The sequence below is a fragment of the Caretta caretta genome, chromosome 8 (assembly GCF_965140235.1).
Source record: "Caretta caretta isolate rCarCar2 chromosome 8, rCarCar1.hap1, whole genome shotgun sequence".
In the NCBI taxonomy this organism is placed as follows: domain Eukaryota; kingdom Metazoa; phylum Chordata; order Testudines; family Cheloniidae; genus Caretta; species Caretta caretta.
This window is the reverse complement of record NC_134213.1, coordinates 92,708,315-92,735,735: the sequence shown is the minus strand read 5'-3', so window position 1 is coordinate 92,735,735 and position 27,421 is coordinate 92,708,315. Positions and strand designations below refer to the sequence as shown.

General features: G+C 39.9%; 1 protein-coding gene across 9 annotated transcripts in view; it reads left to right on the top strand.

Moving 5' to 3' along the window:
* NFIA (nuclear factor I A) overlaps positions 1 to 27,421 on the top strand; it is a 469,138-nt gene that overhangs the window by 321,497 nt on the left and 120,220 nt on the right. For all 9 annotated transcript variants that reach the window (XM_075131796.1, XM_075131795.1, XM_075131792.1 and 6 more), the window contains exon 3: positions 1,814 to 1,879. In XM_075131796.1, the coding sequence (XP_074987897.1) occupies positions 1,814 to 1,879 (66 nt within the window). The remainder of the gene's footprint in view (positions 1 to 1,813; positions 1,880 to 27,421) is intronic.

Here is a 27,421-nt window from a genome sequence, read left to right as displayed (position 1 = left end):
ACTATCTGCTATCCAGGATCTGCGTTTAGGGTGCATAAGGTAATGCTAACCCACAAAGCTGATATTTAAAATAAAATGTTAGCGGCAAAGTTTAAATTTAAAATCTTTTCCAAACTTCCTTTATGAAATGATTAAAGTAATGCATTTAGAAGCTGGAGGAGAAGATAGTTCTTAGAGGTAGATAGTAGTGTTGTGGGATATCACATTGTCAGGTTTTTTAGTTGAACTACACATTGATTTTAACTACAGATATCTACCCTGGAGCTATCTTTACTAAACATTTTTAATGTTTATATTACAAACTTTATGAAAATTATGTTGCGCACACCTTTTATTAGATGTAGTGTTTAACTTACACGGAATTGTCCTTTAAGCTTTTTCATGATAGTTAACAGATACAGTCAGTAGGTAATTTTTTTAAAAATATTTAAAATTGGCATTTTCTATATAGAACTCAGTAGTAATTAAAATCTTCATTTGCTTAAAAGCAAGGGGCCTTTTTAAAGCAATAAATTAGCATTGCTTGATCCCAGGTCTCTAGTAGTGCTGCTTCTTTCAGTGCTATTAATACCTCAAAGAAAAAGAAGGGGTGGTGTTATCACTCTATTGCAATAGAAGTAAGATTTTCAATTTAATCACAGTTAAGTGTCATGACCTTTTGATCTTGCATTGACTTCTTACTGAAATGTAGTCCAATTTCAGACAGCTATTTCTAAACCTTGCACAGTCAAGGTGAAGTGAGGAAATAGGTTTATCACAAATGTAGATTTTTTTTTAGTACAGTAACAATGGTTTCATTCCTTAAGTGTGTTTTGAGTTAAAACTTTTTTTTAACTTTTAAGTTTATCCCAAATTGTTCTTTTACTCCAAACTGATAAAGTGTGATTTCTTTTAACTCTGTAATGTTTCTGTTGGTCTTAAGAAAACCTAGTTAAGAGGTTGAGTTTTTCTTTAGAAAATATTTTTTTACACATATAAAGCATTTTTTTCCAATTTGAAGAGCAGACAGTTAAAAATAATTATGAAACAAAAATCTTGTTTACCCAAAGCTTCTGCTAAAAATCATTATTTTTAAACTAAAAACAGCTTTTTAGTACAAAAGAAAGTGAATGTAGATTAACAAACCTACATCAACAGAAATGATCTTATGGGTCATTTTATTGTTTCAGGCAAATATATTAGTAGGTTAGTTGGAGAATTTTAACTAGGAACCTGTAGAACTCATTATTGGTGCATGTTCTGAAGCCGTTGGTTCAGCATCTGATCTCACTTTACACCACTGTAAATGGGGAGTCATGCCATTTATTTCAGTGTGCTACACCACGTACCCACAGTGAAAGCATGATGAGAATCAGGTCTTCTATCTGTATTGTGAATTTCTTGTTGCTGTAACATATAGACAGTAATCAGAACATGTTAGTTAACATTAGTTTTATAGTTAGTTACTGTTATATGCCAATTTAAAAATATGTTTTGACTCTGGATTAAGTCTCAGGTTTGCATGCAACATGCAAAATGCATTATAAAAAAATGTAGAAAAGCAGTTTAAATCAGGCTTCCTCTAAAGAGAAGATTTCTCTAAGCCTAATTTATGCTAATGCACAGACTGAACACCCCATACAATGCTGTAAACAAGATACAGTTTCTTCCTAGCATAAATACGACCAGGGCACTGGCCTCCTAGCATTGTCATGTCCTAGTGCAACATTCCTGTCCTTAGCTTGTACTTTCAACCTTTTAAGGAAGTCTGGCGCCTGTGATCTACTTTCCACAGCAGACCCTGTAATTTTTGGCTGTATTTTATGTTTTTCAGATTCAAGTCAATCTGAAAGTCCCAGCCAGCCAAGTGAAGCTGATATTAAGGACCAGCCAGAAAATGGTAAGTTCTTACCTGCTGCTACTTTGGAATATTACAGTAGACCATGTTTACAAGGATTTTCATTTTCAAGCAGTAAGTGCATATGTGTAGTATAAAAAGACTCAGTCTTTGAACAACTGACTAGAGATCTCTGAAAATGAATGGTGCATCTTCTTCCTAGTTAAATGCCACAGTTTCACAAAATTAGAGTAGCATTCGTCTCTACAGTCCAGGAGGGAGATCTTTATTCCATTAAAATTGTTTTAATTAGGGGGATGCTGTAATAGAGCCTGCTGCATGCAGTACTGGGGCTTATTTCACTATAGCAGAGACTTTCAAACCATGGGTCATGAGTCATGACCCCCTAGGGGGTGCCTACAGCCTTACTTTCATTTTTATCTGTGTGCTTTTAACGTTGTTTTGTTTATTGATGTTTTCATGATAACGGAACACTCTGAAGTGCCTGACTCACAGTATCTGTCCAGCTCATCATTTGAGATTGCAGGATTTCAAATTGTCCTGCAAAACAAAACAGTCACTTTGAAATACTCTCATTTTTCTGCAACCACTTCTCTATACCCCCCTCACCCAAAAGTACACACAATAAAACTGACAGGACGCTCTGCTGAAGCATTGACCCTCTCGAAGCAGGACTGGAAATCTATGATCACAGCAGCCACTCAAACTATTAACCACTTCTTGAGTGATAAAAGTTTTTTCAGAGCTGTCTATATTTTCATTGGCATGATTCTGTGAAGGTGGTAGTATTACATGGAGAGAAAAGATGCAGTAAGACTCAAATCTTAATTTGCTTCTTCTTTTTCTACCTTTATTTCTAAAACTTGTTTCTGAAGACAGCTATTCGACCTTGTTAGAAAGCAGCCACATGGCCGTGAATTTTAAGAATACTGCAGTGAGACTGCTGCATTGTTTTAATAGGGAGTCGTAAGCACAGAAGTCCCATTGAGAAAGGCTAAACCAAAAGGTTACCACTGTGAGCAGGTACTAGTATTCTCTGAGGTAGGACAGTTTCTAAGTAGAAGTAAATTGAACCCATGGAAGGGACATCATGGCTGGCTTCCATTGTAAAAGGGCCCAGAGAAGCATTTACTGTCAGTAATTGAGCGAGGGGATTGTATGTGAAAAGATAGATGAAGTTACAAAGGGAGGAACTTGAGGTAAAAACAATACCCTTCTTTTCCCACCACCCCCCAAAAACCCCAAAAAACAACAGCCCAGCATCTCTTATGGCCTCCTTGGCAATTGAAATTCTGTACCTTCTGTTACTACAGATAATTATTTTCATTAGTGCTTGGAATCAAGAAATGGTGACATCCAACATTGGAGATAATTGAAACTGAGACAATCCCTGGTTATTCTGAATTTTTTTCTGATGTTTTTAAAAATTGAACTTATAATTATTAGTAGTAAGTGTTTATATTGTAGTAGCACCCAGAGGCCCCAGTTGAGAGTGGGGCCCCATTGTGCTGGACGCTATCTAAACACAGAAAAGAGGCTTGTAATGTCTGCCCTGTAGGGCTTACAATCTAAAGCCCCTTTCACACTTCTGGGGGCATTAAAAATCTATCTCATATAGGATTTTTAAACATACAAGATAGAATTCTCATATCCCTTTAACAAATCCATCAAATTGATTTTTGATTTGGTGTGCTTTATAAGCTGCCTCTCTTCTTTATGGTACAACACTGTTTCCTTTAATGTTTTGAATGTTTATACTGAATACTTGACTAGTAAATAAACAAGTCACAAACAGGGATGAGTCAAAAATGGTGGTGCTTAGATCTGGATTCCATTTGGATTAGAGTTTAAAGTTAGAGCTGAGTGTTCAAGTTCAAGGGAGAATCAGGGCTAGTGTTTATATTCAATAATATCAAAATCTTAAGAGCTTTTCTCAGGAAATTTCAGCATCACACTCTAGAAATCTCATCATGTCAGGTGATTTGGTGAGACGTCTGGCATTCTGGGTCACTATTTCTCTCTCTCTGAAATTTGAAATGTTTCAGATTTGAGGGCCTTTATTCTGCTCATCTCTAGCCACAATGTCTGAAAACATTTTTCTGACTATTGAATGACGGTGTCTAGCTTCTCTTATCAGTGCTGTTTTAGAACAATTATAATTTATTGCAAAAGGATTGCCAGGTTTGGAGATGAATTGGCAAAACTGTGAAATCTGTTCTGCCAGTTCTGAATTTTTTTTTTTAATATGTTGCCTCTGTTTATTATGTCACATTTTAAATTACGCTTTGCTAGGCACCCCGAATCATTCTGATTCGGATGTTCTATTGTTATTATTTTGTGTCTGTTTGACATTCTTTTGCAGCTTCTCAACAACTGTTCTCCTTACTATGCAGTGCTCAGTCTTAAGGAAGCACATTTCACAACTGCCACCCCAAAAAGCCGCAATGACAGTGAATAATATAAAATGTGTCAAACCCCAATAAAACTAGAAATGTCAGTTCTGGAGTCTTAATGCTTCTTGTAAGACAAACATTAATGAATTATTGGAATGTCACTGGTGACTTGTCAATAGTACTTTTTTCCTTAATAAATAATCAGGAAAATTATTCTTACTCAGTTTTAGTAATGGGTATTTTCCCCCACTATATCAGAATCCTTGTATCTGATTAGTTGCAGTTTGCAGTGTCTGTGTGGGAGCGTCCCTAGACTAGCACATGCTGTTGGGTCTAAAAGGTCTGATCCCTCCAAGTTGATGTTGAGCTCATTCTCAGTGCACACACGGTCCACAGCTTGCGGTGTATCAGACCCAGCATGGACATCAACATAGCCCTGCAGTTCTGATCTGCTGAATGCCAGGATGAAAGCCAAACTGCAGGCTTTAGAAAATGAAAAACTGCACACACAAAAGTGCATACGGAAATCATATTCACTGTGTTGTTCTACACTTGCCATAGACCATTACCATGGACCCTGATCCAAATACCTCTGGAGTCAAGGGGAGTCTCACCACTGATTTTAGTAGCAGTTGCATTGTGCCCACAGAGAGGGAAATTTCTTAAAAATCAAAGAAAATAGCAGTGGGATAATTCTGCTCCCACTGAAGTCAACAGCCAAGCAACCAGATTGAGGACAGATTTTGGATCATATTGCATGCATTTCTGTAAGGAGTCTACAAGTATATCAATTAAGAGTACTACCCCTCACATGCACACATTCCTTCATTTAAAAAAATAAATCTTTAAAAGCCTTCTGAGGGTTGCACAGTCCCTCTGCTTGCCTGTTAATATCCTTTCTGTTCTACTCCATAAATTCTAAAGTTATTTATTATACATATATATATTGCATAGCTTGAATAATGTAGGTTCACAAGGGTCAGCTATATAGCCCTGAAAAACAAGGTCTTCTACAGTAAGTTTAAATTCATTGTTTAAAATTCTGTAAGTTACTTTAGGAAGAATCATCCATTTAAGTTTCACTAAACTAAAGCTAATGCAAATCATTACTCTTGTATTTAGAGCCATCCATTTTCTCCAGTGGGTTTCATGGTTGCTATCACTCAGACAGAGCCAGCAGATAGAAAAAAAATTTGTGCCAACTGCTCCCAACATGGCCCTTGCCACTCATTTCTTTTCTTTAGCCTTTGCTAAGACACAGCTTCAGGCAGCTGCTTACCCTGTTAGCCCTACTACAACTAACAGAATCACAAAGAAAGAAACTTTTTTCAAGAGATCCAGCAAAGAGGTGAACAAGTGTATTGTAGCCATCACAGGACCCTCTTCCTGGTCTTCACTGGAAATCCCCAGATTAAATCCTAACCAGATAAAGAGGGAAACTGAGGGCTTAAAATGGAGAGAAGGGAAAATCATGTGGCTCATCTTCAGATGGGTAAAAGGCAAAGCATATGAAGGAGAGCAGAAAAAAACATCAAGAGTCTCCCAACACCAAATTTAGTCCTTGGCTCCCTCCTGTTTGTATCCAGAGCTGGTTGATCTCTTCATCCAAGGCACATATCGCAGCCTGACTAGCTGGAGCAGAAAGAAATCTCTCCAGTGTTAGACGTGCTCTGCACTCATCAATAAGAAAAAGTGATGGGTGTAGAGTCTGTTCAGTAGGAAACTCAAACAGTGGATTGACTTCTTCTGACCACGTCCTTCCACTGCCTTTGGAAAAGGAGGTTGGAATAGCTCTCAGCAGCAAGGTACTCGTGAAGAGACTGGACTTGTTAAAGAGGAAAACAGTTTATTCTTCTAGGTTTCAGAGTAACAGCCGTGTTAGTCTGTATTCGCAAAAAGAAAAGGAGGACTTGTGGCACCTTAGAGACTAATCAATTTATTTGAGCATAAGCTTTTGTGAGCTACAGGTCACTTCATCGGATGTAGCTCACGAAAGCTTATGCTCAAATAAATTGGTTAGTCTCTAAGGTGCCACAAGTACTCCAGTTTATTCTTCTAGTAGTGTCCCTATGGTTGCTCCACGGTAGGTGTGTGGGCGTCCCTGCGCTGCTGGTCGGAGAACTTTGGTAGCAGTGTCCGTTGGGGCCACAACATGTACTGTCACTCTTCTTGTGCTGGGCCATGAGGCTAAGCAGCACATGTGGGCTAAGTATCCTCAGTTCCTTCTCAACCGCCCCAGCAAGAGACGGAGCCTATAGCTGTCCATTAGCAGATCATTAACTCTCCTTTTCATTTGTTAATTTTTAGCTTTCTTCTAACTTTTAGTTGGCCGTGCCTTTAAAAAAAAAAAAAGAAGAAGAAAAGAAAAAAAAATCTGGCATCTGATTACCAACATGTGCCGAATAAAACATTGCTCAGACAAAATCCACAGAGGGGAGATTTTTATCTAACAAATAAAGTATTTAATGCCCAAATCAAATGTTTTTTCATTCAAACACATTCTTCCTGCTTCGAGCTGCAAGTATCTTCATACCACTGCAGGTAATGAAAGGCATCTTGTTCTTCACAGCATTAAAAAAGACCAAACAATGATGTGAAGCAACTCACCAAACACGTTTTTCAACCCTGAGGTAATTAGACTGAACTTGTAAACATTGCCATTGAAGTAGGGCTGGTCTTGGGTATTAAACATGAAAGAAACGCGTTTTTAAAAAAATACCATGTACCAACTTTTCAGTGCTTAAAACCACAATGGAACAAATTGTGGCCCCTCATAATGTATGTGGCTGAGGTGGGGGTGGGATGGATGTAGGGAACTCTCTGCACTCCCTTCCCCCTTTCCTGAGGAAGGCTGCTCAAGACAGACATAATATGGCTGTAGGTGCGAGGGAGTGCAGAGCTATGTGGAAGGGCTATGTCTGGGTGAGGGAAGGATCTCTGTATGCAGCAGCCAGGGTTCACTGGCAGGGGGTGCTTGTTGCATCCATAGAGCGGGTATAGGAAGAAGCACCTCACACTGCTTCTTGCATGGCCCTGGGGGCATTATACCTTTCAAAGGCTCTGCATCAGCAGTTTGCCTCAGCAAGCACACAGCTGAGCCCAAAGTGTATTGAATTCAGGGAGTACAAGAAGAATAGGAGTTTGTTACTCTCTAGTTTATCTGGATGGGTACAATTTTCAAAAGTGCCTTAGGAACCAAAGGGCTTGTCTTCATGTACAGCCCTACAGCTGCTGTAGTGCTTTAGTAAAGTCACTCCTACACCAATGGGGGGAGAGCTTCTCCCATCACTGTAGTTAATCCACCTCCCTGAAAGGCGGTAGCTATGCCAGCAGGAGAAGCTCTCCCAACAACATAGCGCTGTCTCCATTGGTGTGTGTATGTGTGTGGGGAGTTATGTCAGTATAACTGTGTCACTCCTGGGTGTGGATTTTTCACACCCCTGAGCAATGTGGTTATACTGATTTAGGTCTGTAGTGTAGACCTGGCCTAAGTCCCATTGTTAAAAGTGACATAAGCACTTAGGAACCTAAGTGTCATTGACATTGAGGTTCTGCGGCACTTATTGGGCTCCTACATCACTTAGGCCCTCTTGAAAATGTTACCATCTTTCATTTTTACCTGTTATGTTGTTAGAAGGACCTTACTCTAGCTACAGTATAGTACATGGAAGAAAAGCTTTTTGTTCTTTTTAACTGAGTGAGGTAAGGGTGGTTCTTAAAAGCTCTGCCTCTTGATGTCCTTGTTCCAGTATTTCATCTCTTTTTCTCTCCTTTCATGAAACCTGCAGTAATTTCATTGCTGTGCATGATTATCATCTTTTTTTTCCTTTTTGTGTGTCATAGAACATAGATCAATATCCCAAAGAGACACTGATGAAAGCAAAAAGCCATTCTTATGGCATTTACATGTTGAACCCAGTGTCATACCACTTTACTCTAATTCAGTTGAACACATGTTGAAATGAAAACTAATACAGTTAAAAAGTGCTTCATGTCAGCCTACTAACATTTGTAAAGCACCTCATTTCCAGGATATACCTGGGGGCTGCAGAGGAAGTTTTTCTTTCAATGATAGCTACATTTGGCATGATACAATAGAAGCAGCTTTGTTGTTCTTCTTCTTGTTGTTTATAGACTCATTTGGGTTGGATTTGTATGAATATGGAAAGCTGCTTTTCTCTTGCTATAAAGTAGCATTTGAGAAATCTTCCCAAGCTCAGAGATCAAACTGAAATTAACTTCTCGTCAGTAAGTACCTCAAAAGAAGCTTAGGACTCACAACAATGAATCTGCTACCTTGCGGGTAAAGTAGAAGATCAATGATAATTTCACCTTGTTGGAACAAACCTGCGTATAGACTCTGGGCCAGATTGTCCACAGACTCACACCCCTTTAAGTCCCATTGGCTTCCCTGGGGTTACACAGGTGACTTTAAGCCAGGTTGTAAACTTATGGCAGAATTTGATCTGTAAAGTGGAGATTTGGTGCAGTCATTCAGTGTGCCTTTCTACAGAGTGACTATAGTAGGACATTTCAGTCTAGACGTAGACATTAGCTAATGAAAATTTGATTTGGGGAAAATTCTATTTTATGCCCATTACAGTTTACACTATGATTTATTTATGGGAAAGATGGAATCAGTTGTCTGTAGTGAGCCTTAGAGTCCATGTTTCATATGGTTCCAAAGAAACATATGCTGCCATACTTGGCCACAAAATTTATAAAAGTGTGCTGTGAGTCCTGCATTTTTTCATGCTGTTTCATTTCAAGTAGATTGCAGCCCAGATTCTCATTTCTAACACAAAACAAAATGTATAGAATGTTAATTGTAATGCTCTAGAACCAAAACTCTTGCTGTATTTAACTCCATTTCCCAGCCAGTTTCCTGGCCCTTATGCAAAAAGTATCTAAAAAGTCTAGTAAAGAAAGCACTTGTCTTTCTCCTGTATTGCCATACTTTCAGAGAGATTCATGTCCAAAGTCAAATGAGTTTGTGGTCCAGATTTTATTGCACAGGTTTTTTAATTTCCAGTGTTAATGGGTACATCTCTGCTCACAATTTAGCCTACTTATCATTAGCTGGCACTCTGTTGAGGACACCCTGTTTTGGCAGCTTTGAAGAATGCTGACAGTCAACTAACATGATATGGGATAGTTAATTAGGGTCAGTTCTGAAGCCACTACAAGGGCCAAGTAGAGAATCTTGCCTCATCAGTGACCTGCAGTATTTAAGACTTGAGGATTGATGGAGGACTTCAGTTTTCACTGCTTATAACCATTAACCTTCACAAGCAAAGCATTCTGACCAAACCCCCCCACCCTCACCCCCCAAATCATCCGAGGAAGGTCTGACAGGAAATATTCAAAGCATGAAATGAGTGCTTATAGCATAACAAAGCAGTGCTTGAAAGACATGAAACGTTCATTACACTTGGTCTGAATTCTGCAAAGAAAAGGAGTGCATGTTTTTATTTCAGCATATGTGCATACAGCAAAAAGGTGGTGAATCTTTCCAGTCGGTAAGGTGTATAAATAAAGTTGCAATTACTCTAACTCATTTAAAAACTTACTTATATTCAGTTGCTATTTTCCATACCGTTCTGCATGTATCTGTACAGCCCAAGATAGCATTCAGATAGCACTTGCCCTGGGTAGAGGGCAACTTGTAGGTGTGATACCCCAGAAGCACCTGTTGACAAGGAATCTTGCCTCAGAGAGTCAGGCTTCCTTCCTTACTTCCCACCTTGTTCCCAGAGTGTGTGTGATCTGCTGCTGGACCATAGGCCCCTCACTCCCTCACCAGCTCAACTCTGCTCACCAGAGAGTCAGAGCAAAGCTAAGTCTCCACTCGTTCTTTGCTTCCTCCCCAGGCACTTGCATACAGGGAGAAGTACCAGGACCTTTAGCTCTTCCACTTTGTTGTAATTCATCTGCAGTTTCCACGGTATACATCTGATGAAGTGAGCTGTAGCTCACGAAAGCTCATGCTCAAATAAATTGGTTAGTCTCTAAGGTGCCACAAGTACTCCTTTTCTTCATCTGTAAGAGGTATTTCCACTCTAACACCAGCCTATTCTCGCCCCTTAGTGCTCCCAGTACTCAGTGGCCTCAGAACTGAGCTAGAGCTGTGAAAATTTCCCAGTTTTCACCACAAAAAAACATGTATGCTGAACACAAAAATTGTCATGAAACGCTTGTTATTCAATTCACAGCTGAGAGTTTTATTTAATCAACGTAACAGCCACAACCTGGGCAGACCACAAGCTGAGTGATGCTCTAGGATACCACGCTAGTTCACCAAGAAACCGGGCAACTAGGAAGGGGGTTTACTTGTGGTTCTGGCTTTCATATAAACTTTCTGCCAAGTGGAGAGGAGGGCTTATTAAGGGAAAAGGCCATAATGTTTGAAAACAAGGTGGGGGGGAACCCACAAAAAGTAAAACCCCTCCATCTTGTCTTTGGGTGTTAGAATTTCCATATGCCTGTAACTTAAGACAGAGAGTAAGTTATGGTTACTGCAAAATTACTTTATATTTATATAATAATAAAAATAAATAAATAAACCCCGCAAGCCAGCGTGGTTTGGTCCAAAATGTGAACTTTTTACTCCTCACAAATCTCCCAAGTTGTGCTACCAACCTGTCAGCCTGATATACCCTTGACATAAATTTGTGTGGTTTAGCTTCCTACCTTGAACTGACTCCATCATTTAACAGGTCTGATGAAAGTGTTATGAACCGCAATGAAATATGATAATTAGCAGTTTAATTCCTTTTTCATGTATTAATTTAAAAGGCTTGAACTATAAATACAGGATCTGTAGATAAAAGCAGACTCTGAAATCAGTCATTTGTCAGAAGTATTCATTACTTGACATTCATTTAGCTGGATTCCACTAACAGAGGTGTGTGTAAATGTTTATATTGCTTTCTTCCCTAGCATTCTTTTTTACACTTCCTCTTATAAAAAGTCTTGCGATTGACTTCAGAAGTGCTAAGAGGGTGATTGTCGTGTGAGCAACCTTGTCATAAAGCAAGCCACAGATCCAAGGCTTACATTACTGTGCTTAAGACAGTGGTTCCTAAATGATCTTTATTTTCTAAGGTGGGCATATGGATAATCATTTAGTCTGTTCCTGAGGCAGTGGGAAGGTGCAGGATGGTTTCCCATGAAAAATCAGAGCCACAGTTTTGACTTAAACATTGCAACGTGCTATTATCTGACTCATCCTTTGCAGTACACCCTATATTAAGGAGCTACATTACTGTTAATGCTTGTGCTTCTGGTCATCCACTGGAAATGCTTAGTGGGTCACAACCACCTTTAAAAAGTGTATAGGTTATCCACTTATAGTTGGAGGGGTTTGGATATAATCTCTTATTTTAGATTAATCTCTTCACACTCAGTTTAGTTCTTTTGTAGACTCCAATTCTTATGTAAATAAGAATATATGATGTTTTGCTAATTACAGTTTGAATAGAAAAATGTGTTCCTCACATTCCCATAGGCTTTAAGGCCAGAAGGGACCATTGTGACCATCTAGTCCAGAGATCGGCAACCTTTGGACGTGGCCCACTAGGGTAAGCCCCCTGGCGGGCCGGGCCAGTTTGTTTACCTGTCACGTCCACAGGTTCAGCCGATCGCAGCGCCCACGGGCCGTGGTTCGCTGTTCCAGGCCAATGGGGGCTGTGGGAAGTGGCACCCAGACCCTCGCTGCTTCCCGCAGCCCCCATTGGCCTTGAGCAGTAAACTGCAGCCAGTCGGAGCTGCGATCGGCCAAACCTGCAGACGCGGCAGGTAAACAAACTGGCCCGGCCCGCCAGGGGGTTACCCTGGTGTGCTGCGTGCCAAAGATTGCCGATCGCTGATCTAATCTGACCTCCTGAACAATGCAAGCCACAGAACCTCACCCACCCACTCCTGTAATGGATTCATAACGTCTGGCTGAGTTACTGAAGTCCTCAGTTCACGATTTAAAGACTTTAGGTTACAGAGAATCCACCATTTACTCTGATTTATACCTGCACGTGACAGAGGAAGTGCAGAAGAAAGTGATAACCCGCCAGGATCTCTGCCAATATGCCCATGGGGAAAATTCTTCACTGACTCCAAATATTGCAATCAGTTGGACCCTGAGTATTTGGGTAAGACCGAACAGCCAGACATGTGGGTAAGAATTCTCTGTAGTAACTCAGAGTCTTCCGCTTCTATAGTCCAATCACTGGTCATTGAAGATATTTGGTACTAGAAGTTGCAGATTAGCTACATGCCATTGTAGGCAGTCTCATCATACCATCCCTTCCATAAACTTATCAAGCTCAGTCTTGAAGCCAGTTAGGTTTTTTGCCCCCACTGCTCCCTTTGGAAGACTGTTCCAGAACTTCACTCCTCTGATGGTTAGAAACCTTCATCTAATTTCAAGCCTAAACTTGTTGATGGCCACTTTATATCCATTTGTTCTTGCGTCAACACTGGCACTTAACTTAAATAACTCCTCTCCCTCCCTGGTATTTATCCCTCTGATGTATTTATAGAGAGCTAACCTTAGCTTTCATTTGGTTAGGCGAAACAAGTCAAGCTCTTTGAGTCTCCTCCCATAAGGTAGGTTTTCCATTCCTCTGATCATCCTAGTAGTCCTTCTCTGCACCTGTTCAAGTTTGAAGCCATCTTTCTTAAAAATGGAAGACCAGAATTGCACACGGTATTGCAGATGTCTTAGCAGTGCTTTGTATGATGGGACTAATACTTCTCTGTTTCTACTGGAAGTACCTTGCCTGGTGCATCCTAGGATTGCATTAGCCTTTTTCATAGCTGCAGCACATTAGTGGCTCATAGTCATCCTGTGATCAACCAATACACCCAGGTCTTTCTCCTCCTCTGTCGCTTTCAACTGATAAATCCACAGTTTATACCAAAAAATGTTGTTGTTAGTCCTAAGTGCATGACCTTGTACTTTGCACAATTAAATGTCATCCCATTTTTATTACTCTACATTTCAAGGTCATCCAGATCTCCTTGTATGATATTCTGGTCCTCTTCCTCATTGGCAATACCTCCCAATTTTGTGTCATCTGCAAATGTTATTAGCACACTCCCACTATTTGTGCCCAGGTCATTAAAGAAAATGATAAATAAGACTGATCCCATGACTGATCCCTGAGGAACTTCACTAGTAACCTTCCTCCAGCCTGACAGTTGAACTTTCAGTATGACCTGTTGTAGTCTCCCCTTTAACCAGTTCCTTATCCACTTTTCAGTTCTCACATTAATCCCCATCTTCTCCAATTTAACTAATAATTTCCCATGTGGAACTGTACCAAATGCCTTACTTATATCCAGGGAGATTAAATCTATTGCATTTCAGTTGTCTAAATAATCAGTTATCTTCACAATGAAAGAGATCAGGTTGGTCTGTCACGATCTACCTTTTGTAAATACCATGTTGTATTTTATCCCAGTTACTGTTTACCTCTATGTGCTTGACTACTTTTTCTTTCAAAATTTGTTCCAAGGCCTGGCATACAATTGAGGTCAAACTAATGGGCCTGTAGTTTCCCAGATCACTTATTTTTCCTTTCTTAAAAAAATGTACTATGATTGCAATTCTCCAGTCATGGGGTATGACCCCCAAATTTATGGATTCATTAAAAATCCTTGCTATTGGGTTTGCAATTTCATGTGCTAGTTCCTTTAATATTCTTGGATGGAGATTATCGGCCCCCCTGATTTGTCCCATTAAGCTGTTAGAGTTTGACTTCCACCTCACATACAGTGATTTCTACTTCCATATCCTCATTTCTGTTAGCCACCCTACCACTACCGCTAAGCTCCTCATTGCCCGTATCAAAAACTGATGCAAAATACTTGTTTAGGTGTTGGGCCATGCCAAGGTTATCTTTAATTTCCACTCCATACTCAGTGTTTAACAGTACCACTTCTTCTTTTCTTGTTTTCTTTTTGTTTATATGGCTGTAGAACCATTTACTGTTGGTTTTAATTTTCTTTGCTAGGTCCAACTCTGCTTGTCTTTTGACAGTTCTCACTTTTCCCCCACACTTTCTGATCTCCAAGACGTAGCTTTCCTTGCTGATTCTTCCATCTTCCATTCCTTGTAGGCTTTCCGCTTTCTCTTAATAACCTGTTTCAGATGGTTGCTCATCCAGTTTGGTCTGCAACCCTTCCCTACAGATTTTTCCCCTTGCTTGGGATGCAGGCGTCAAATGTTTTCTACCAGTTTGACTTAAAGTAATTCCAAGCCTCCTCCATATTCAGATCCTTGAGTTTTTCAGTCCAGTCCTAACGAATTCCCTTAAATTTTTTAAGTTCGCCGTTTTGAAATCGAGGCCCTTAGTTGTATATCTATTTTTGTTTATCCTTCTGTTTAGTTTATACTGAATTAGCTCATGATCACTCAAACCAGAGTTGTTGCCTACATCCAGTTCTTTAATGAGGTTCTCACTACTCACCAATACCAAATCTAGAATGGCATCACCTCTTGTTGGTTTGGCCACTGTTTCATGAAGAAATCCATCAGCCATCACATCCAGGAAAATCTGGGCCCTACCATTATTAGTAGCATTTGTCCTTCAGTCTGTATCTGGGAAATTAAAGTCTCCCATAATCACACAATTCCTGGAAGTATTTATTTCATTAAAAACATTAAAGTGATGTCTGTCCATATCAGATCCAGGGGGTCTGTAGCATAACCCAGGGACTATCCTAGTGAAACCTCTGGTTACTTACTTTCCCAAAGTGAGTTTGACCCAAACAGATTCTGTTTTATCCATTCCATCACTTCTAATTTCTTTACAGTCTGCCTCATCTTAATGTACAATGCTACTGTACCACCTTTACCTTTATTTCTGTCTTTCCTTTACAGTACCTACCCTTCAATACGTGTACTCTAGTCATGACTACTATTCCACCTTGTTTCTGTTATCCCTATAATATCTGGTTTCACTTCCTGCACCAGTAATTCTAGTTCCCCCACATTGTTAATCAAGCTCCTTGCATTGTTGTACATGTTAGTTGTTTCTTCTTGGCTTTGCCCGGATTCCTCACCCCATTAGGTATGGTCATTCTACTTCCAGTATTACCTAGCTAACTGTTAGCTTCATTGGTATTGGCACTATCTTTCCTCTTACTCTGCTACCCACTGTTGTGCCCTTCTCCATTGTTGTATTCTCTCTTTCCTCATTTTCGTCCTGGTTAATATCAGAATTAAGCATGGAGATTACATGAGCATCTCCCAACCGTCTCACCCAGGTTCCTAGTTTAAAGCTCTTTTAATCAGTTGTGCCAACCTCCATCCCAGAAGTCTATTTTCTTCCCAACTCAAGTGGAGTCCATCCCATGAGAACAGTCGTCTGTCCAAGAATGCCTCTCTGTTGTTGAACATCCCAAAGCCTTCCTTATAGCATGACTGCCTGAGCCATCTGTTCATCATCATAATCTTGTCTCATCTTCGTTCTCCTCAGGGACAGGTAGAATCGCACTGAAGATCACCTGAGCCTCCATTTCTTTAAGCATCTTCTCCTGCCTGGCATAGTCTCCCTTGATGTGTTCCAGAGAGAATCTAGCAGTGTCATTTGTTCCCACAGGAAAGACAATCAATGGATTCTTTCGTGTTTCCATTAGGATCCTCTTCAGCTAAAAGTCTACATCCCGTATCTTAGTTCCTGGCAGACAGGACACCCTCCTGTTCTCCAGATCAACTCAGGTGGCAGGCCTGTTTGTTCTTCTTAGTAGGGAGTCACCTATCACATATACCTGCCTCTTCCTGGTGTTCGTGTGATTTTCCAGCCTTCCTCCTGTTCTTTCTGTCTTTTGTTCTCCCTTCCAATCTTCTGTGAGTCATCCTTTGTCCTCCTGGGGCTCTGAACTCTGGGTATCTCCATCCTGTCCTAAACTGATCTATCATGTTATCATGCACTATTGAATGGTTGCCGTGTATGGCTATACCCTGCTTTTAGATACATACAGCAAAGCTTGACTGATACTATTCCCTCCTTACAGCAATGCATATCTATTGTTGAGGTCAATGGGAGTTCTACACTCAAAGGTCAGAATACTAGAAGCAAGATCCACCCTGTGGATGTCAGACTAGAATTCTGCTCCCAGATATGCGCACATAACTCCCAATGCCTCTATTATACACCTGCAAAACACATTATGGGACAAATAATGTCTTCATATATACACTGTGGTCGGTGGATATAAAAAGTGCATATCTGAGACTCTGTTTGTAAAGCGTTTAACAAAGTGCTGCATCCTTCTGGATGGGAGGAGCTGTCCATAACAGACCAAGGCCTCAAACATACAGATGCCAGGGTTGATAGTGGGGAGATGGAACATGGGGCCTTCAGCTTGACGAACAGAGGCCCATAACACTCAGGCTAGAGGAGAATTCATTAGCTGAGAGTAGGAGGCTGTCAATCTCTCAGGCAGCCACTAGGGAATGCATTCCCCTGTTAAAACAAGCTTGTCCTTGCCATCTGTTGTCCTCAGAAATTCAAGTCCCTCCAGGGCTGATACTTCGTAATGAACTGTACCTTTTCCCCCCTACATACTCCATGATCCTTATTAGGGAATCAAACCTGGGTTCTTCAACATCAAAAATGCAGACTTCTACCACTTGAGCTAAAGGATAATTGATTAGCTGTAAATAGCAAGCTGTTATGGCTGCTGGGCCAGCCACTGAAAAGAGACATGATCACTCACATGCTAAGAGTCTGATCCAACTCCAGTAATGTAAATGGGAGTTATTCTATTGGACCCTAAATCAATGTATTCACTATATAAATGTAAGTCATTATCTCACATATCCAGATGGTTAGGGTATGTGGTGAAGTAAGAGAATGAATTAAACCTGCTTTTATAAGTGGAATCTGCTTTTATTCAGTTATTTTGATAACATATTGTTAAGATTGGCTCATGCACCATGACTGTGTGATTGTATTGTATTGCCCAGTAGGAAAGAAAAGATGAATTTTCAAAGGAGACCCAAATTTTGTGTACACATTTTTGCACATTCAAAATATTGGATTTGATTGCACAAACTGTATTAGCATGGATTAATCAGGTAGAGCACAAACAGAGGCTGAGCATGGAAGTCTGAGCTTTTGCACAAGCAAAAACTTGAGTGTGAAAAACTGTGGATGCAACTACTTCAGTGCAACTTCAGAGTATGTTTTTGAAAATGGGACCATAAACCTTATTCCTTTTTACTGAAGGCAGACGATTACTGTTGGATCTTTTCCAAGGAAGACAACCTAACCCCCAGTCCAGCCATTGGAAATGAAATCTTAACATGGAAGATGCTAGACAAGTAACATGGAGAAAGTTTAGGGTGATTATTCCTAGATCTGCAGGAGGCAAAGTCCTCTCTGAAGCCTGACTGTAATGTAACTGAAATGGAAAAATACCAGATCCATTTCTTAGAAAAAGAGAGACTTTTATTTGCAATGGTTCACAAATATTTCCCCAGGAACAAGGTAACAGCCAGTGGAGGGCAATGAGGTTAGGTTAGGTGATCAAGCCACATTTGTAAACAAAATTTCTTTATTATGCCATTGTTACCTAACTTTAAAATGGCACTACAAGTTGTTTATAGCAGTTAGTGTTATTCACTTGCTCTCTTTTTTCGATGCAGCGTCTTCAGTCCTATAACATCTTGTGCGTTGTGATAGTCTCCTGACAAATTTTTGCTCGGTGGTGGTCGACAGGTGCAGGTTGATTAAATGTGCTACTTACTGTGTATGTTTCACTTCTTGTGTCTTAAATTTTTTTTACCACTGTAGCACCTGAAGAAAATGCGGAAGTTTGAGAGTTGGGAGTTACTGCTGAGTATGTGCTGTAAACTATGCTATCCCGTTCCCCTTCCCCCTCCCCATCCTGCCGATGCCAAATGATTTATAAAATGCCTTAGCATTCTTGAGAGAGTTCACCTCCAGGCACTGCAGTAAGGAATCACAGAAGTGGATCGGAAACACAGATTGGATAACTGGTATATTTCTGTGGAAGAACAAAACCAGGAGAGATTAAATTTAAAAGGAGAAAAGTTTCCCACTGTGACTTGTTAGGGTAAATCTTTAGTTGCTGATGCGCTTGTTGGTAAACAGGAGATTATGTGATTACAATTTTTCATATACAGCACCTCTGTATTCCATTTTCATAGGATCCAATTAATATTTTAATTTTCGAGTGAGACTCTCGCTCTTTCTCCAGTCATTGTGTACTCCCACTTATACACACATACCGGCACACCTCTCTCAGAAACGGAGGTGTTCTGCTAGAGACATGCTGCGGTGTGGGGATTCTGGCCCATGCTCCTGCTGGGTGCTGCGTGGAATCAAAAGATTTTTTCTTCTGTCTCTCTACAAACATATGCTCAGCAGCCCAACCTTTCAGCTGCTCCATTCTCTCCCACTGAGCTCACTGGCACTCTGACTTTGCAACACCCCTGCAGTCATGTTGCCCACCTCACCCCCAGTCAGCCCTAGCCCCAGGCCTCCCTTCTGCCTCTCTCTGGGAGGAGGTAGTAGAGTGAGAAATAACATTTTCATGGTGCAGAGTCTCATTAGATCACCTAGGACTTTGCCTGTCAGCCCTCTGCCCCTGCATAGTCAGCAAGGTGCTTGTAGAACCAGCCTTCAGTCAGGCAGAGGAGGTGTAGGGGCTGAGAAAACCACACCACCCTCTAAAAAAATTTACTGTGGGCATTTAGAATTACAGCTGGTGCCCATGTGTATGTAGTTTTCCCTGCATAGGGGCTTCCTGTTCCTGCAAAGAGAGGCTTGTTGGGTGAGTGTTGACAGCATCCATTTGGAAACAAAGGGCCAAATTCTTTCCTTGCATTACTCCGCTGAAGCCAAGAAGAGAGGGATATTTTTATTGTGAACAGTTTATAACAAAAAAAAAAGGAGTACTTGTGGCACCTTAGAGACTAATAAATTTATTTGAGCATAAGCTTTTGTGAGCTACAGCTCACTTCATCGGATGAAGCTTATGCTCAAATAAATTTGTTAGTCTCTGAGGTGCCACAAGTCCTCCTTTTCTTTTTGCGGATACAGACTAACACGGCTGCTACTCTGAAACCTGTTTATAACAGTTACACCCACAGAGAATTTAGCCCAAAATCTCAGGTTCTCGGTATTTATCTTCTTTTGTTCCTTACTCTTAAAAATAATTGCATGAAAGAAGGATCCTTGCTTCATCAGAAATTGACGCGGCTTTTCTGACTGAAATTCTGATCTTTCACCATGTTAGCAAGAGAGTGACCCCAAGCAAGCTAGCTTTTTCTAGCTGAGCACCTGTACTCAAGTTTCTGCTCGTGAAATCTTGGAGTAAATTGAGCCTGAACTCTTTGAAAACCAAGGAACTTGCTTTCATGATGATTCCTATACCAATAAAGAGAGCACAGAACACAAGAAGGGGCTAAACTCTTCCCTGGTGTAAAAAATGTGGAGGTGAGCCAGTGAAAGGGTTTGAGCAGGGGAGGGATATCATCTGAGCTGCAGGAGAACATGGTTTTGCAGTGGCAATTTGAATGTATGGAAAGGGAGTGAGGTAGTGAGGCTTTAGGGTTATAGGGGAACACCACAAGGTTCAGAAGTATACAGCCTACAGTTCTGTTTATTCAGACAACAGGATGGTGTGAACAGTGCCAGTTGGGGGAACATCTGCACAGAGGGGCTTCTGAGATTGCCAAGGCAGAATTAACCATGGTAACTGTGCACTAGCCAGTAGCAAGACCTGGGGAACTGATTAATCCATCGGAAAATCAACAAGGCATAAGAAGTCAGGCAGCTTCCATCCCTGGGACCAGGAAAGAGGTGTGCTCTTTATTGATGGCAGATTATCATCAGAGATTCATTCCCCATTTCTCTGAGATTGCAGGTCCCCTTAACTAATCTCAAGAAAAGACTAGGAAGAATAAGATCACTTGGTCACCTGCTTCTGAACGAGTCATTAAGGATTATAACATACCTCTGTCCAGGCTATATATTAGAGTCCAGACTTCTCTTTGCCTGTCATGGTGCTGACTGATGCATTTGAAGTGGGACTGGGACCAGTCCTTTGACAGGAGGCAGAAATATAGAATATCCCGTACATGATATAAATGTAAGTTATTATTATTACCATTATGATGCAATCCATAAACCGTTCCCACAAGAACAGAGACACAGCATCATTGAGAAAGAATATCTTCCTGTGAAATGGGCAGCAGAAACATTATGGCATTATTTTCTGGGTAATGATTTTACTTCGGTGACAGATCATTATCCCACCCCATAACTGAACCAGATGAACAGGAACCCAAGGATAATCTGGCAGTATTTGGCTTTTACAACCTTTAAAGTTTCAAATAAAGAACCAGCCAGGTATTAATATAAGAATACCTATCAGCTCTTTCGGAATGATGTGAGTGACAAGATGCATGGAGGAAAGACAAATTCTCTCCCAACCAAGGGTATATGTTAAATTATAATCCCTGACATTGGCTTCTAAGTCCCTATAGTCTGGGCAAGCTCTCTCCCATCCATTCTCTTGTGCTTAAAACAGGATTTAAAGTTAAGTGACCTATCCTGAAAGGAAAAAGCTATGCATTTACTTGCTAGGAGAGGTGTGACTTGGATGAGTGAATTGTTTTGGGATGGGAAAGAGGGCAGCACATCTGCCTTGTTCCGTTTTCCCCTTCTCTCATATAGGAAGAATCTTCATCTTAGATAATTTAGCTTCCAAGAAAAAGAACCATTCATATCCTCATATTTTGTGGAAAAATGTTTTTCTAGGGATGGGCAAGCTGGCTTGGATACAGTAAGAGCTTTCTCCCTTATGCATCAAATTACTCTTTGCCAAAAATTCAAAACTGTACCCAAACCAATCCAGTATTGAAAATTTAACAAAAAGTCAGTTCCTTTTTTTTATTCTTTTTTTTGTGTCTGAGGACCAAAATAATTTGAGAGAGCCCATTCTCATGAGATATCTTGTCCGATGTTGCAAACCTAAGAGGTTCCGCTTTTCCAGTTACAGTTGAGATAAGAATCTGCAATGCTGGGATCTCATCCATTCAGAATTAAACTCCAAATCTTCCAAAAATTCACCAGTCATTATTTTTCCCGTTTATTTCTCGGTTCCAATAATGCAGGCAAAGAAAGACCAGAAAAATTCTGATATTTTTGGGCTATAAAGTTTAATGAAGAGATTCTGTTTTAAACTACACTCATTGGGGGAAATGTAAAGAGCCTTGTGAATGAAGTCCCTTTTTGTTTGTTTATAGAGGTCTGGCAGTTTTATACTGTCACCCAGCACAATACTATCAGCCTTCCATCAATAGAAATAGCAAAGTCCATAGTGAAATTCATGGAATCTCTAGCATGTCTCCTTTTCCAGGGTCAGAACTCGGCTTGGGGTAGGATTTTTGTTTTTTATTTTATTACGTTCCTATATTTTGAGGTAGTTAGTAAGGATTTAGGGGTAGAACTAAGCCTTAGTGTTGAGTGTGTCATTCTTATACGGGAAAGGCTTTTGTTGTATTCCAAGGAAGATGGGTATATAAGCCTGGTGGAAGTGGTTTGCTACAGGCAATCTATTGTTCTTTGGGACACCCTTCTCAGAGTATAGGGAATAATTATCATCAGTGTAAAGAGTATGACAGTAATGTTAGCCTTTTGGAAAGGCAACTCTGAAGACTGGACTGGTGACAACTGCAGATAAATCCAGCGCTATATTTCATATAGATTTTATTATCAGTGAATGTTTTGACACTTTTGTACAGTGTGGTGCACCATGTCAGCACATAACACATAAATAATCATGTTGAATAAAGTGGAAACGCAATGGGAGATGTGGGGTTGGCTGACCATGTGACCTAGTTTCCATTTCAAATGCCCATCTTCCAGAGGTGCTTTTTAATTTTATTGAATCTACTGCAGGTATTTCTAAAACGTCTATCATTGTGGTGTCACAATAGCATTTATTTCACTGTAGTACTGGTGTTGAGGGAGATGGGTTTAAGCAGAGAAGCGAAGAGGGAATAGTTCATAAGACCCAAGAATATGTACCAATAGTATAAAACTAACTGGGAGCAGAAGGAGTTTCCTGCCCTGGCTTCACCTGAAGTATGGTGATTGCTCACTCGCGTTGTATTTATCTGAAAAAATTCTGCCATCTATTGTAAACAAATGGGTTAGCTGTATGTTTCCTTCACTGTTAATTTTAAAAAACCTTGGACCAGCTTTCATTTTCTCTTAATTTTTTCTGATCTCACTGTCCTGAACTCCCGTAACCCAACTCCAGACCTTATCAATTGTGTCAATATAGCGCTGCAGCATGTTGTTTATGATGATATAAACTATGGGAATATAGTTAGCTACCACCAAATGAGGGAGTATAAAACTTGGTGGTTTTTTATAGGTCCTAAAATAATTACACTATTCCTGGGTTTATTTGTATATTTAGGCAACACAGTAACCTAGATATTTAGAAACAGGCTTTATTTAAACGAACCTAGATGTCTATAGAGACCATATGTGATGGTTTCATCAAATCTTTACTGTGCTGGTTTTTCATATGGGGTGAAATTCTGAGCTTGGCCGTTGTCTTAAATGGGGTCAGGGTTTCGTCGGTGGTTTTCTAGTGCCCCAGGAACATTTCCCCAGGACTTCTGAAATATCCCAGTATTTCATTCATCAGTCAAAGTGTTTGTTATTTTTAATAATTACAAGATGTTTCTAATGGTTGTATTACTTTACCAAGTAGCATTTGCTCTATGTTTACCAGGAATAAACAGTCTAATAAAGCCGAGCGTTCAATGTGAGAGACTGTTTGGAGTTGAGAAATGAGGGTAGAAATAATCAAAGCTGTTTTTTTGCTCGAAAATGAATCTTATTGACACTTGTTTAGTGATAAACTTCTTCAGAGCACTACAGTACTGGAAAAAAATCCTCTACCCTGAAAAATATACAGGTGTCACAGATGAGTCAGACACTAGTGGTAGCAACACTGCCATACGTTTGCAAAAATCCCCAACGTACTTTTATCTTTTATATGAGAATTTCAAAGACCTGAAAAAAAGGTCAACACAAGTGTCCTAATTTTCTTATGCTCACTTTACAGATTGTTACACTCAGGAAAATCTTCCTCACTAATTTGTAGTGATTGCAAGAACAGATTCCAGGGTTTAAAAATCTTAACAATCACAAAAATCTTAATAATCACAAAAGTTTCTTCTGCTTTAAGTATTCATCTATCCAGCATTTATATCATTGGAGAACAAGCTAAACAGGAGAAAATAGCATAGGCTAGTATGGAAGCTACAATATCATGCCTATGGCACATGAGAGATCATGGTTTGATGCTGGAGTTGCCAGCGGAATTAGGATGAAGCTACACCCATCTGTATAGCCCATCAGCATTTATTAGCAAAAAGCATCTCCCACTGAAATGAAATGTCAAGGAGAGTTCAAATAAGGTTTTCTACTTAATATGGACTTTTCTTAGCCTCCTGCTGATGGACCCTATTGCTGAAAAGAGACAGGACTTGTGGCTTATAGGACCCCCATGCCATTTTCCATGTTGTTTTAATACTGCTTTGCCACCCAGAAAAAGAACGTTAGCATTTAACAGCACCCCCCCTTCCATTTCCCCCTGAATATTTATCTTCTTTTCCTGAGTGCCATACCAGTATTAAAGCAGAATGAAAATGGGTTTAACAATCACTGGCATGGGACTTCTGTACAGCATGTGTGTCACAAATCATGTCACTTTTCAGCAATAGGGCTGCTGCCAGCAGGAGGCTCAGAAATGCTCGTGTTAATCAAAAATTTTAATTTCAAATCAAATTGACGGTTTACACATGGTGAGAAATGCTTCTCACCGTGTGATTTTTCAGTATGCTGTGCTGGGCAAAATGGGTGCAGTTTTCTGTTAAGAATTTTGACTGCAGTATTTGCAAATTTATGGGTTTCAGTGTATTGGGTATGGTGAGTAGTTGATCTAATGGAGCCCCTTGGAGAATAGGAAACAGAAGGGTTTTCATGCAGCCTGGCACTGGTGAGCTGCTGTTGGCACATGCTGCTGGAGAAATGACAGGTATTCAATAAACATCACTATGGTTAGAGGAAGATTTAAAGGAGGGAGGGGCTGCAGTGCTATAAACAAGGAGTTGAAACAAATGTGCCTATTTCACTTCTTGATTATTTTGAATATGTAAATGTTCCAAACCATTTTTAAATAACTTTCAGGTTATTTTCATGTTGGTCTTGTACACCCAGTGCCTACCAATGTAATTCCCCCAGTAATATTGATGCAAACAATAATATAGGTCCAGTTCTGATCTGAGTTGGTGTAGTGAAATCAGTGAAGTTACTCTGAATTAACATCAGTTTAAATAAAACCAGAATTTGGCCTTATATTATTCTTATGGCCTACATTTCCAGATCCTTATCCTGCAAACTCTTATTCATGGATGTGAATAGTTACACTGAAGTCAGTAGGATGCCATGAGGGCCCAACCCTGCACCTGTGGATGTCAATGGCAAAATTCTCATTGACTTTAGTAAGAACAAGATTGGGCCCACGGTGAGTAAGGAATACTCACATGAGTAATAATTGGCAGGATCTGGTGTTACTTGTGGAAACCAGTGTTTTCAAACTGTATCTGGAATATAAACATAAAACCAAAATATGATCAATTGACATGAAACATGATATCATGAGTTACAGACTAAGTGACATTTCGCATCTTGAAAGGGAACAGCAGCTTCTTTTGAGACTATGGGGTTAAAGTACCCTTGCCATATTTCTTCATGCCAGGGACATCAGCCTGAACGTGACAGTACCCCTCCTCTTCCATTTCGCCCACCAGCACACAGGTACTATTTTACCGGTGCCAAGCATCCTGAGTGTTCTGTGGCATCACATGGCATCACCAACCACTTAAAAAAGCAGTTATTCATCAGTCTGCCCAGGATTACCTCGTAGTCCCTTTTTGTGTTCACTCAGTCACTGAGCCAGTCTTGGGACAATAAAGCTGAATATGTAATATCACTGCAGAGACCTAGGAGATCACAGTTGTTGTTGTAACCAACCTAGATAAGAAATGAAGATAAATAACTCCTTAATATTATTATTTGCAAGGGGGAGGCTTTTCTTTTTATTACTCTTTATTGTCAGATGCCATAAATATTCCAAAATGATTATCCTTATGTAGATTTCATCTCATTTACTTTGAAAGGGTCTGAGGAGCATATTATCTCATCAGCTGCCAAATTAATATGACCATTTATGACATTTGCTCTTTTTTTTTTAACATTTCCTTTTTGGATTGAAGACCTGAAACAGATAAATATGCTAATTTAAGACATCTGTTGTTTTCCGAGATGTAGGGCCCTAGACAGTAGTAACTGTTGAGAATTTGTTTACTGAAATTGTGATTTTTCTTAATAGTTTTCATTATCGCAAAAATTGTATCTATTTGTTAAATAGTTAGAGAAAAAGTGTCTATGACCTCTGTAATAATTTTAGGCAATAAAACACCAGGACAAACTGTCTTGTTTCCATAGTGCAGGGCTTCACAGGTTCTTAAACATGGACTTGCAGGTCTTTCATTGGGCAGTGATCCTGTGAAATGCTGAGCACATTCTACAGGGAGACTGTAAGCTCTTTGGGGCAGGGACAGTCTTTTCATTCTGTATTTGTACAGTGCTTAGCACCAGAAGTCTCGATCTATGACTGGAGCTCCTAGAGACTACAAGCACCATGAACTCCCCTGCATCTCTTACGGAATATGACACTGGCTGCAACCAGAGTTGCCAAATTCACAGGCCTCAGTGAGGAAACCCCAATATTACTCAATTCCGCAAACCCTTACATTGGATAGGACCTTTTGTCAAGTGTAGGGCCCATTAACATCATGAGAATCCTTCCACGCTCATCAGTGGATGCTGGATCAAGCCCTCAAATCCCATTAAACCAGTGGGACTCCGCACAGACCAAGGTCCTATTCAGTTTGAGTATGGGTGTTTCAGCTTGGCCCACAATATCAAGAAGTTTTGTGGAACCATACTGTTCTCTTCCGTTCAATTCAGGAATTTTGGAGTTGAAAATCCCCCACAATTCATCAGTGATTTTGCATGGTGTGAAGGGTTAACAAAACTTTCATTATCACACTCTATTAAGCCAGGACCAGGAAACAATTTCTAATCAACACTCTGATCTGGGCAGGGATTCTGCAGTCTTTTGTATTAGGCCTCAGATCTGTGTTTTCTATTCACACATGCTCACTTCCAGCTGTTGTCATTGAAATCCCACATAATCTCTCAGGGTCAAAGGGCAGTCATCCATGACTGCTGCTGTTAAAAGGTTATGCTGATTTCTGTTGTCAAATATTGGCCCTTTTCTCTTTCAGTCACTCCCATTCTACTTTTTTCAACAAGAAAGATCCAGCCTAGAATTGTATTACATGACTTTAAAGTCTTAAAAGTGTTCCTCTATTGTACTAACACGACATGCCCTGGACAGTCTAATTCATTCTGTTACATTCCACAAAGAATTTTCTGGTGCTTCTTAAAAACTCTGTACTAAAGCTGAGTAGGCAAGCTTCAAAGAATAATGACATAGGGGACTTGTGGCCTAGCATTTATTTTGTAAGGAAATATGTCATTTGACTGTGTAATAAAATAACCATGGTTAATTATTGCTATGACAATAAAAATTAAACTTAGAAGTAACTGTAGCCAAAACAAGACTGGGGCTGGAAGGGTGCAAGTAGAAAAAGGGGAAAAATGAGATTTCTGTATCAGAATTAAAATCATGGCTAATTTCTAGTTTGAACTCTTTTTTAAAAAGTCATTTATTTTAAAGATTTAATTGAGCCATCTTTTAAAGTTTATAATTTATGGGTTTACAGAACATATTTTGTATGAGGAAAAATAAAATTGATCCCTCGGGTTAGCATTAACCAGAGTTGCATGCAGTGGTCCAGTGCAGACTATAACGTTAAAAAATAAAATGGATTACAGTCACCTTTATTTTTCATAGAGTACTGTGGTCCATATAGACTACAGGTCCCAGAATGCAGTGGTCCATCTTGACTGTAGAGGGTATTCAGGTGAAGGTGGAGAATTGCATGCTGGGATGTGTAGTCTCCACAAGACTTGCAGAGCATAAACACCTTATATGAAGATAT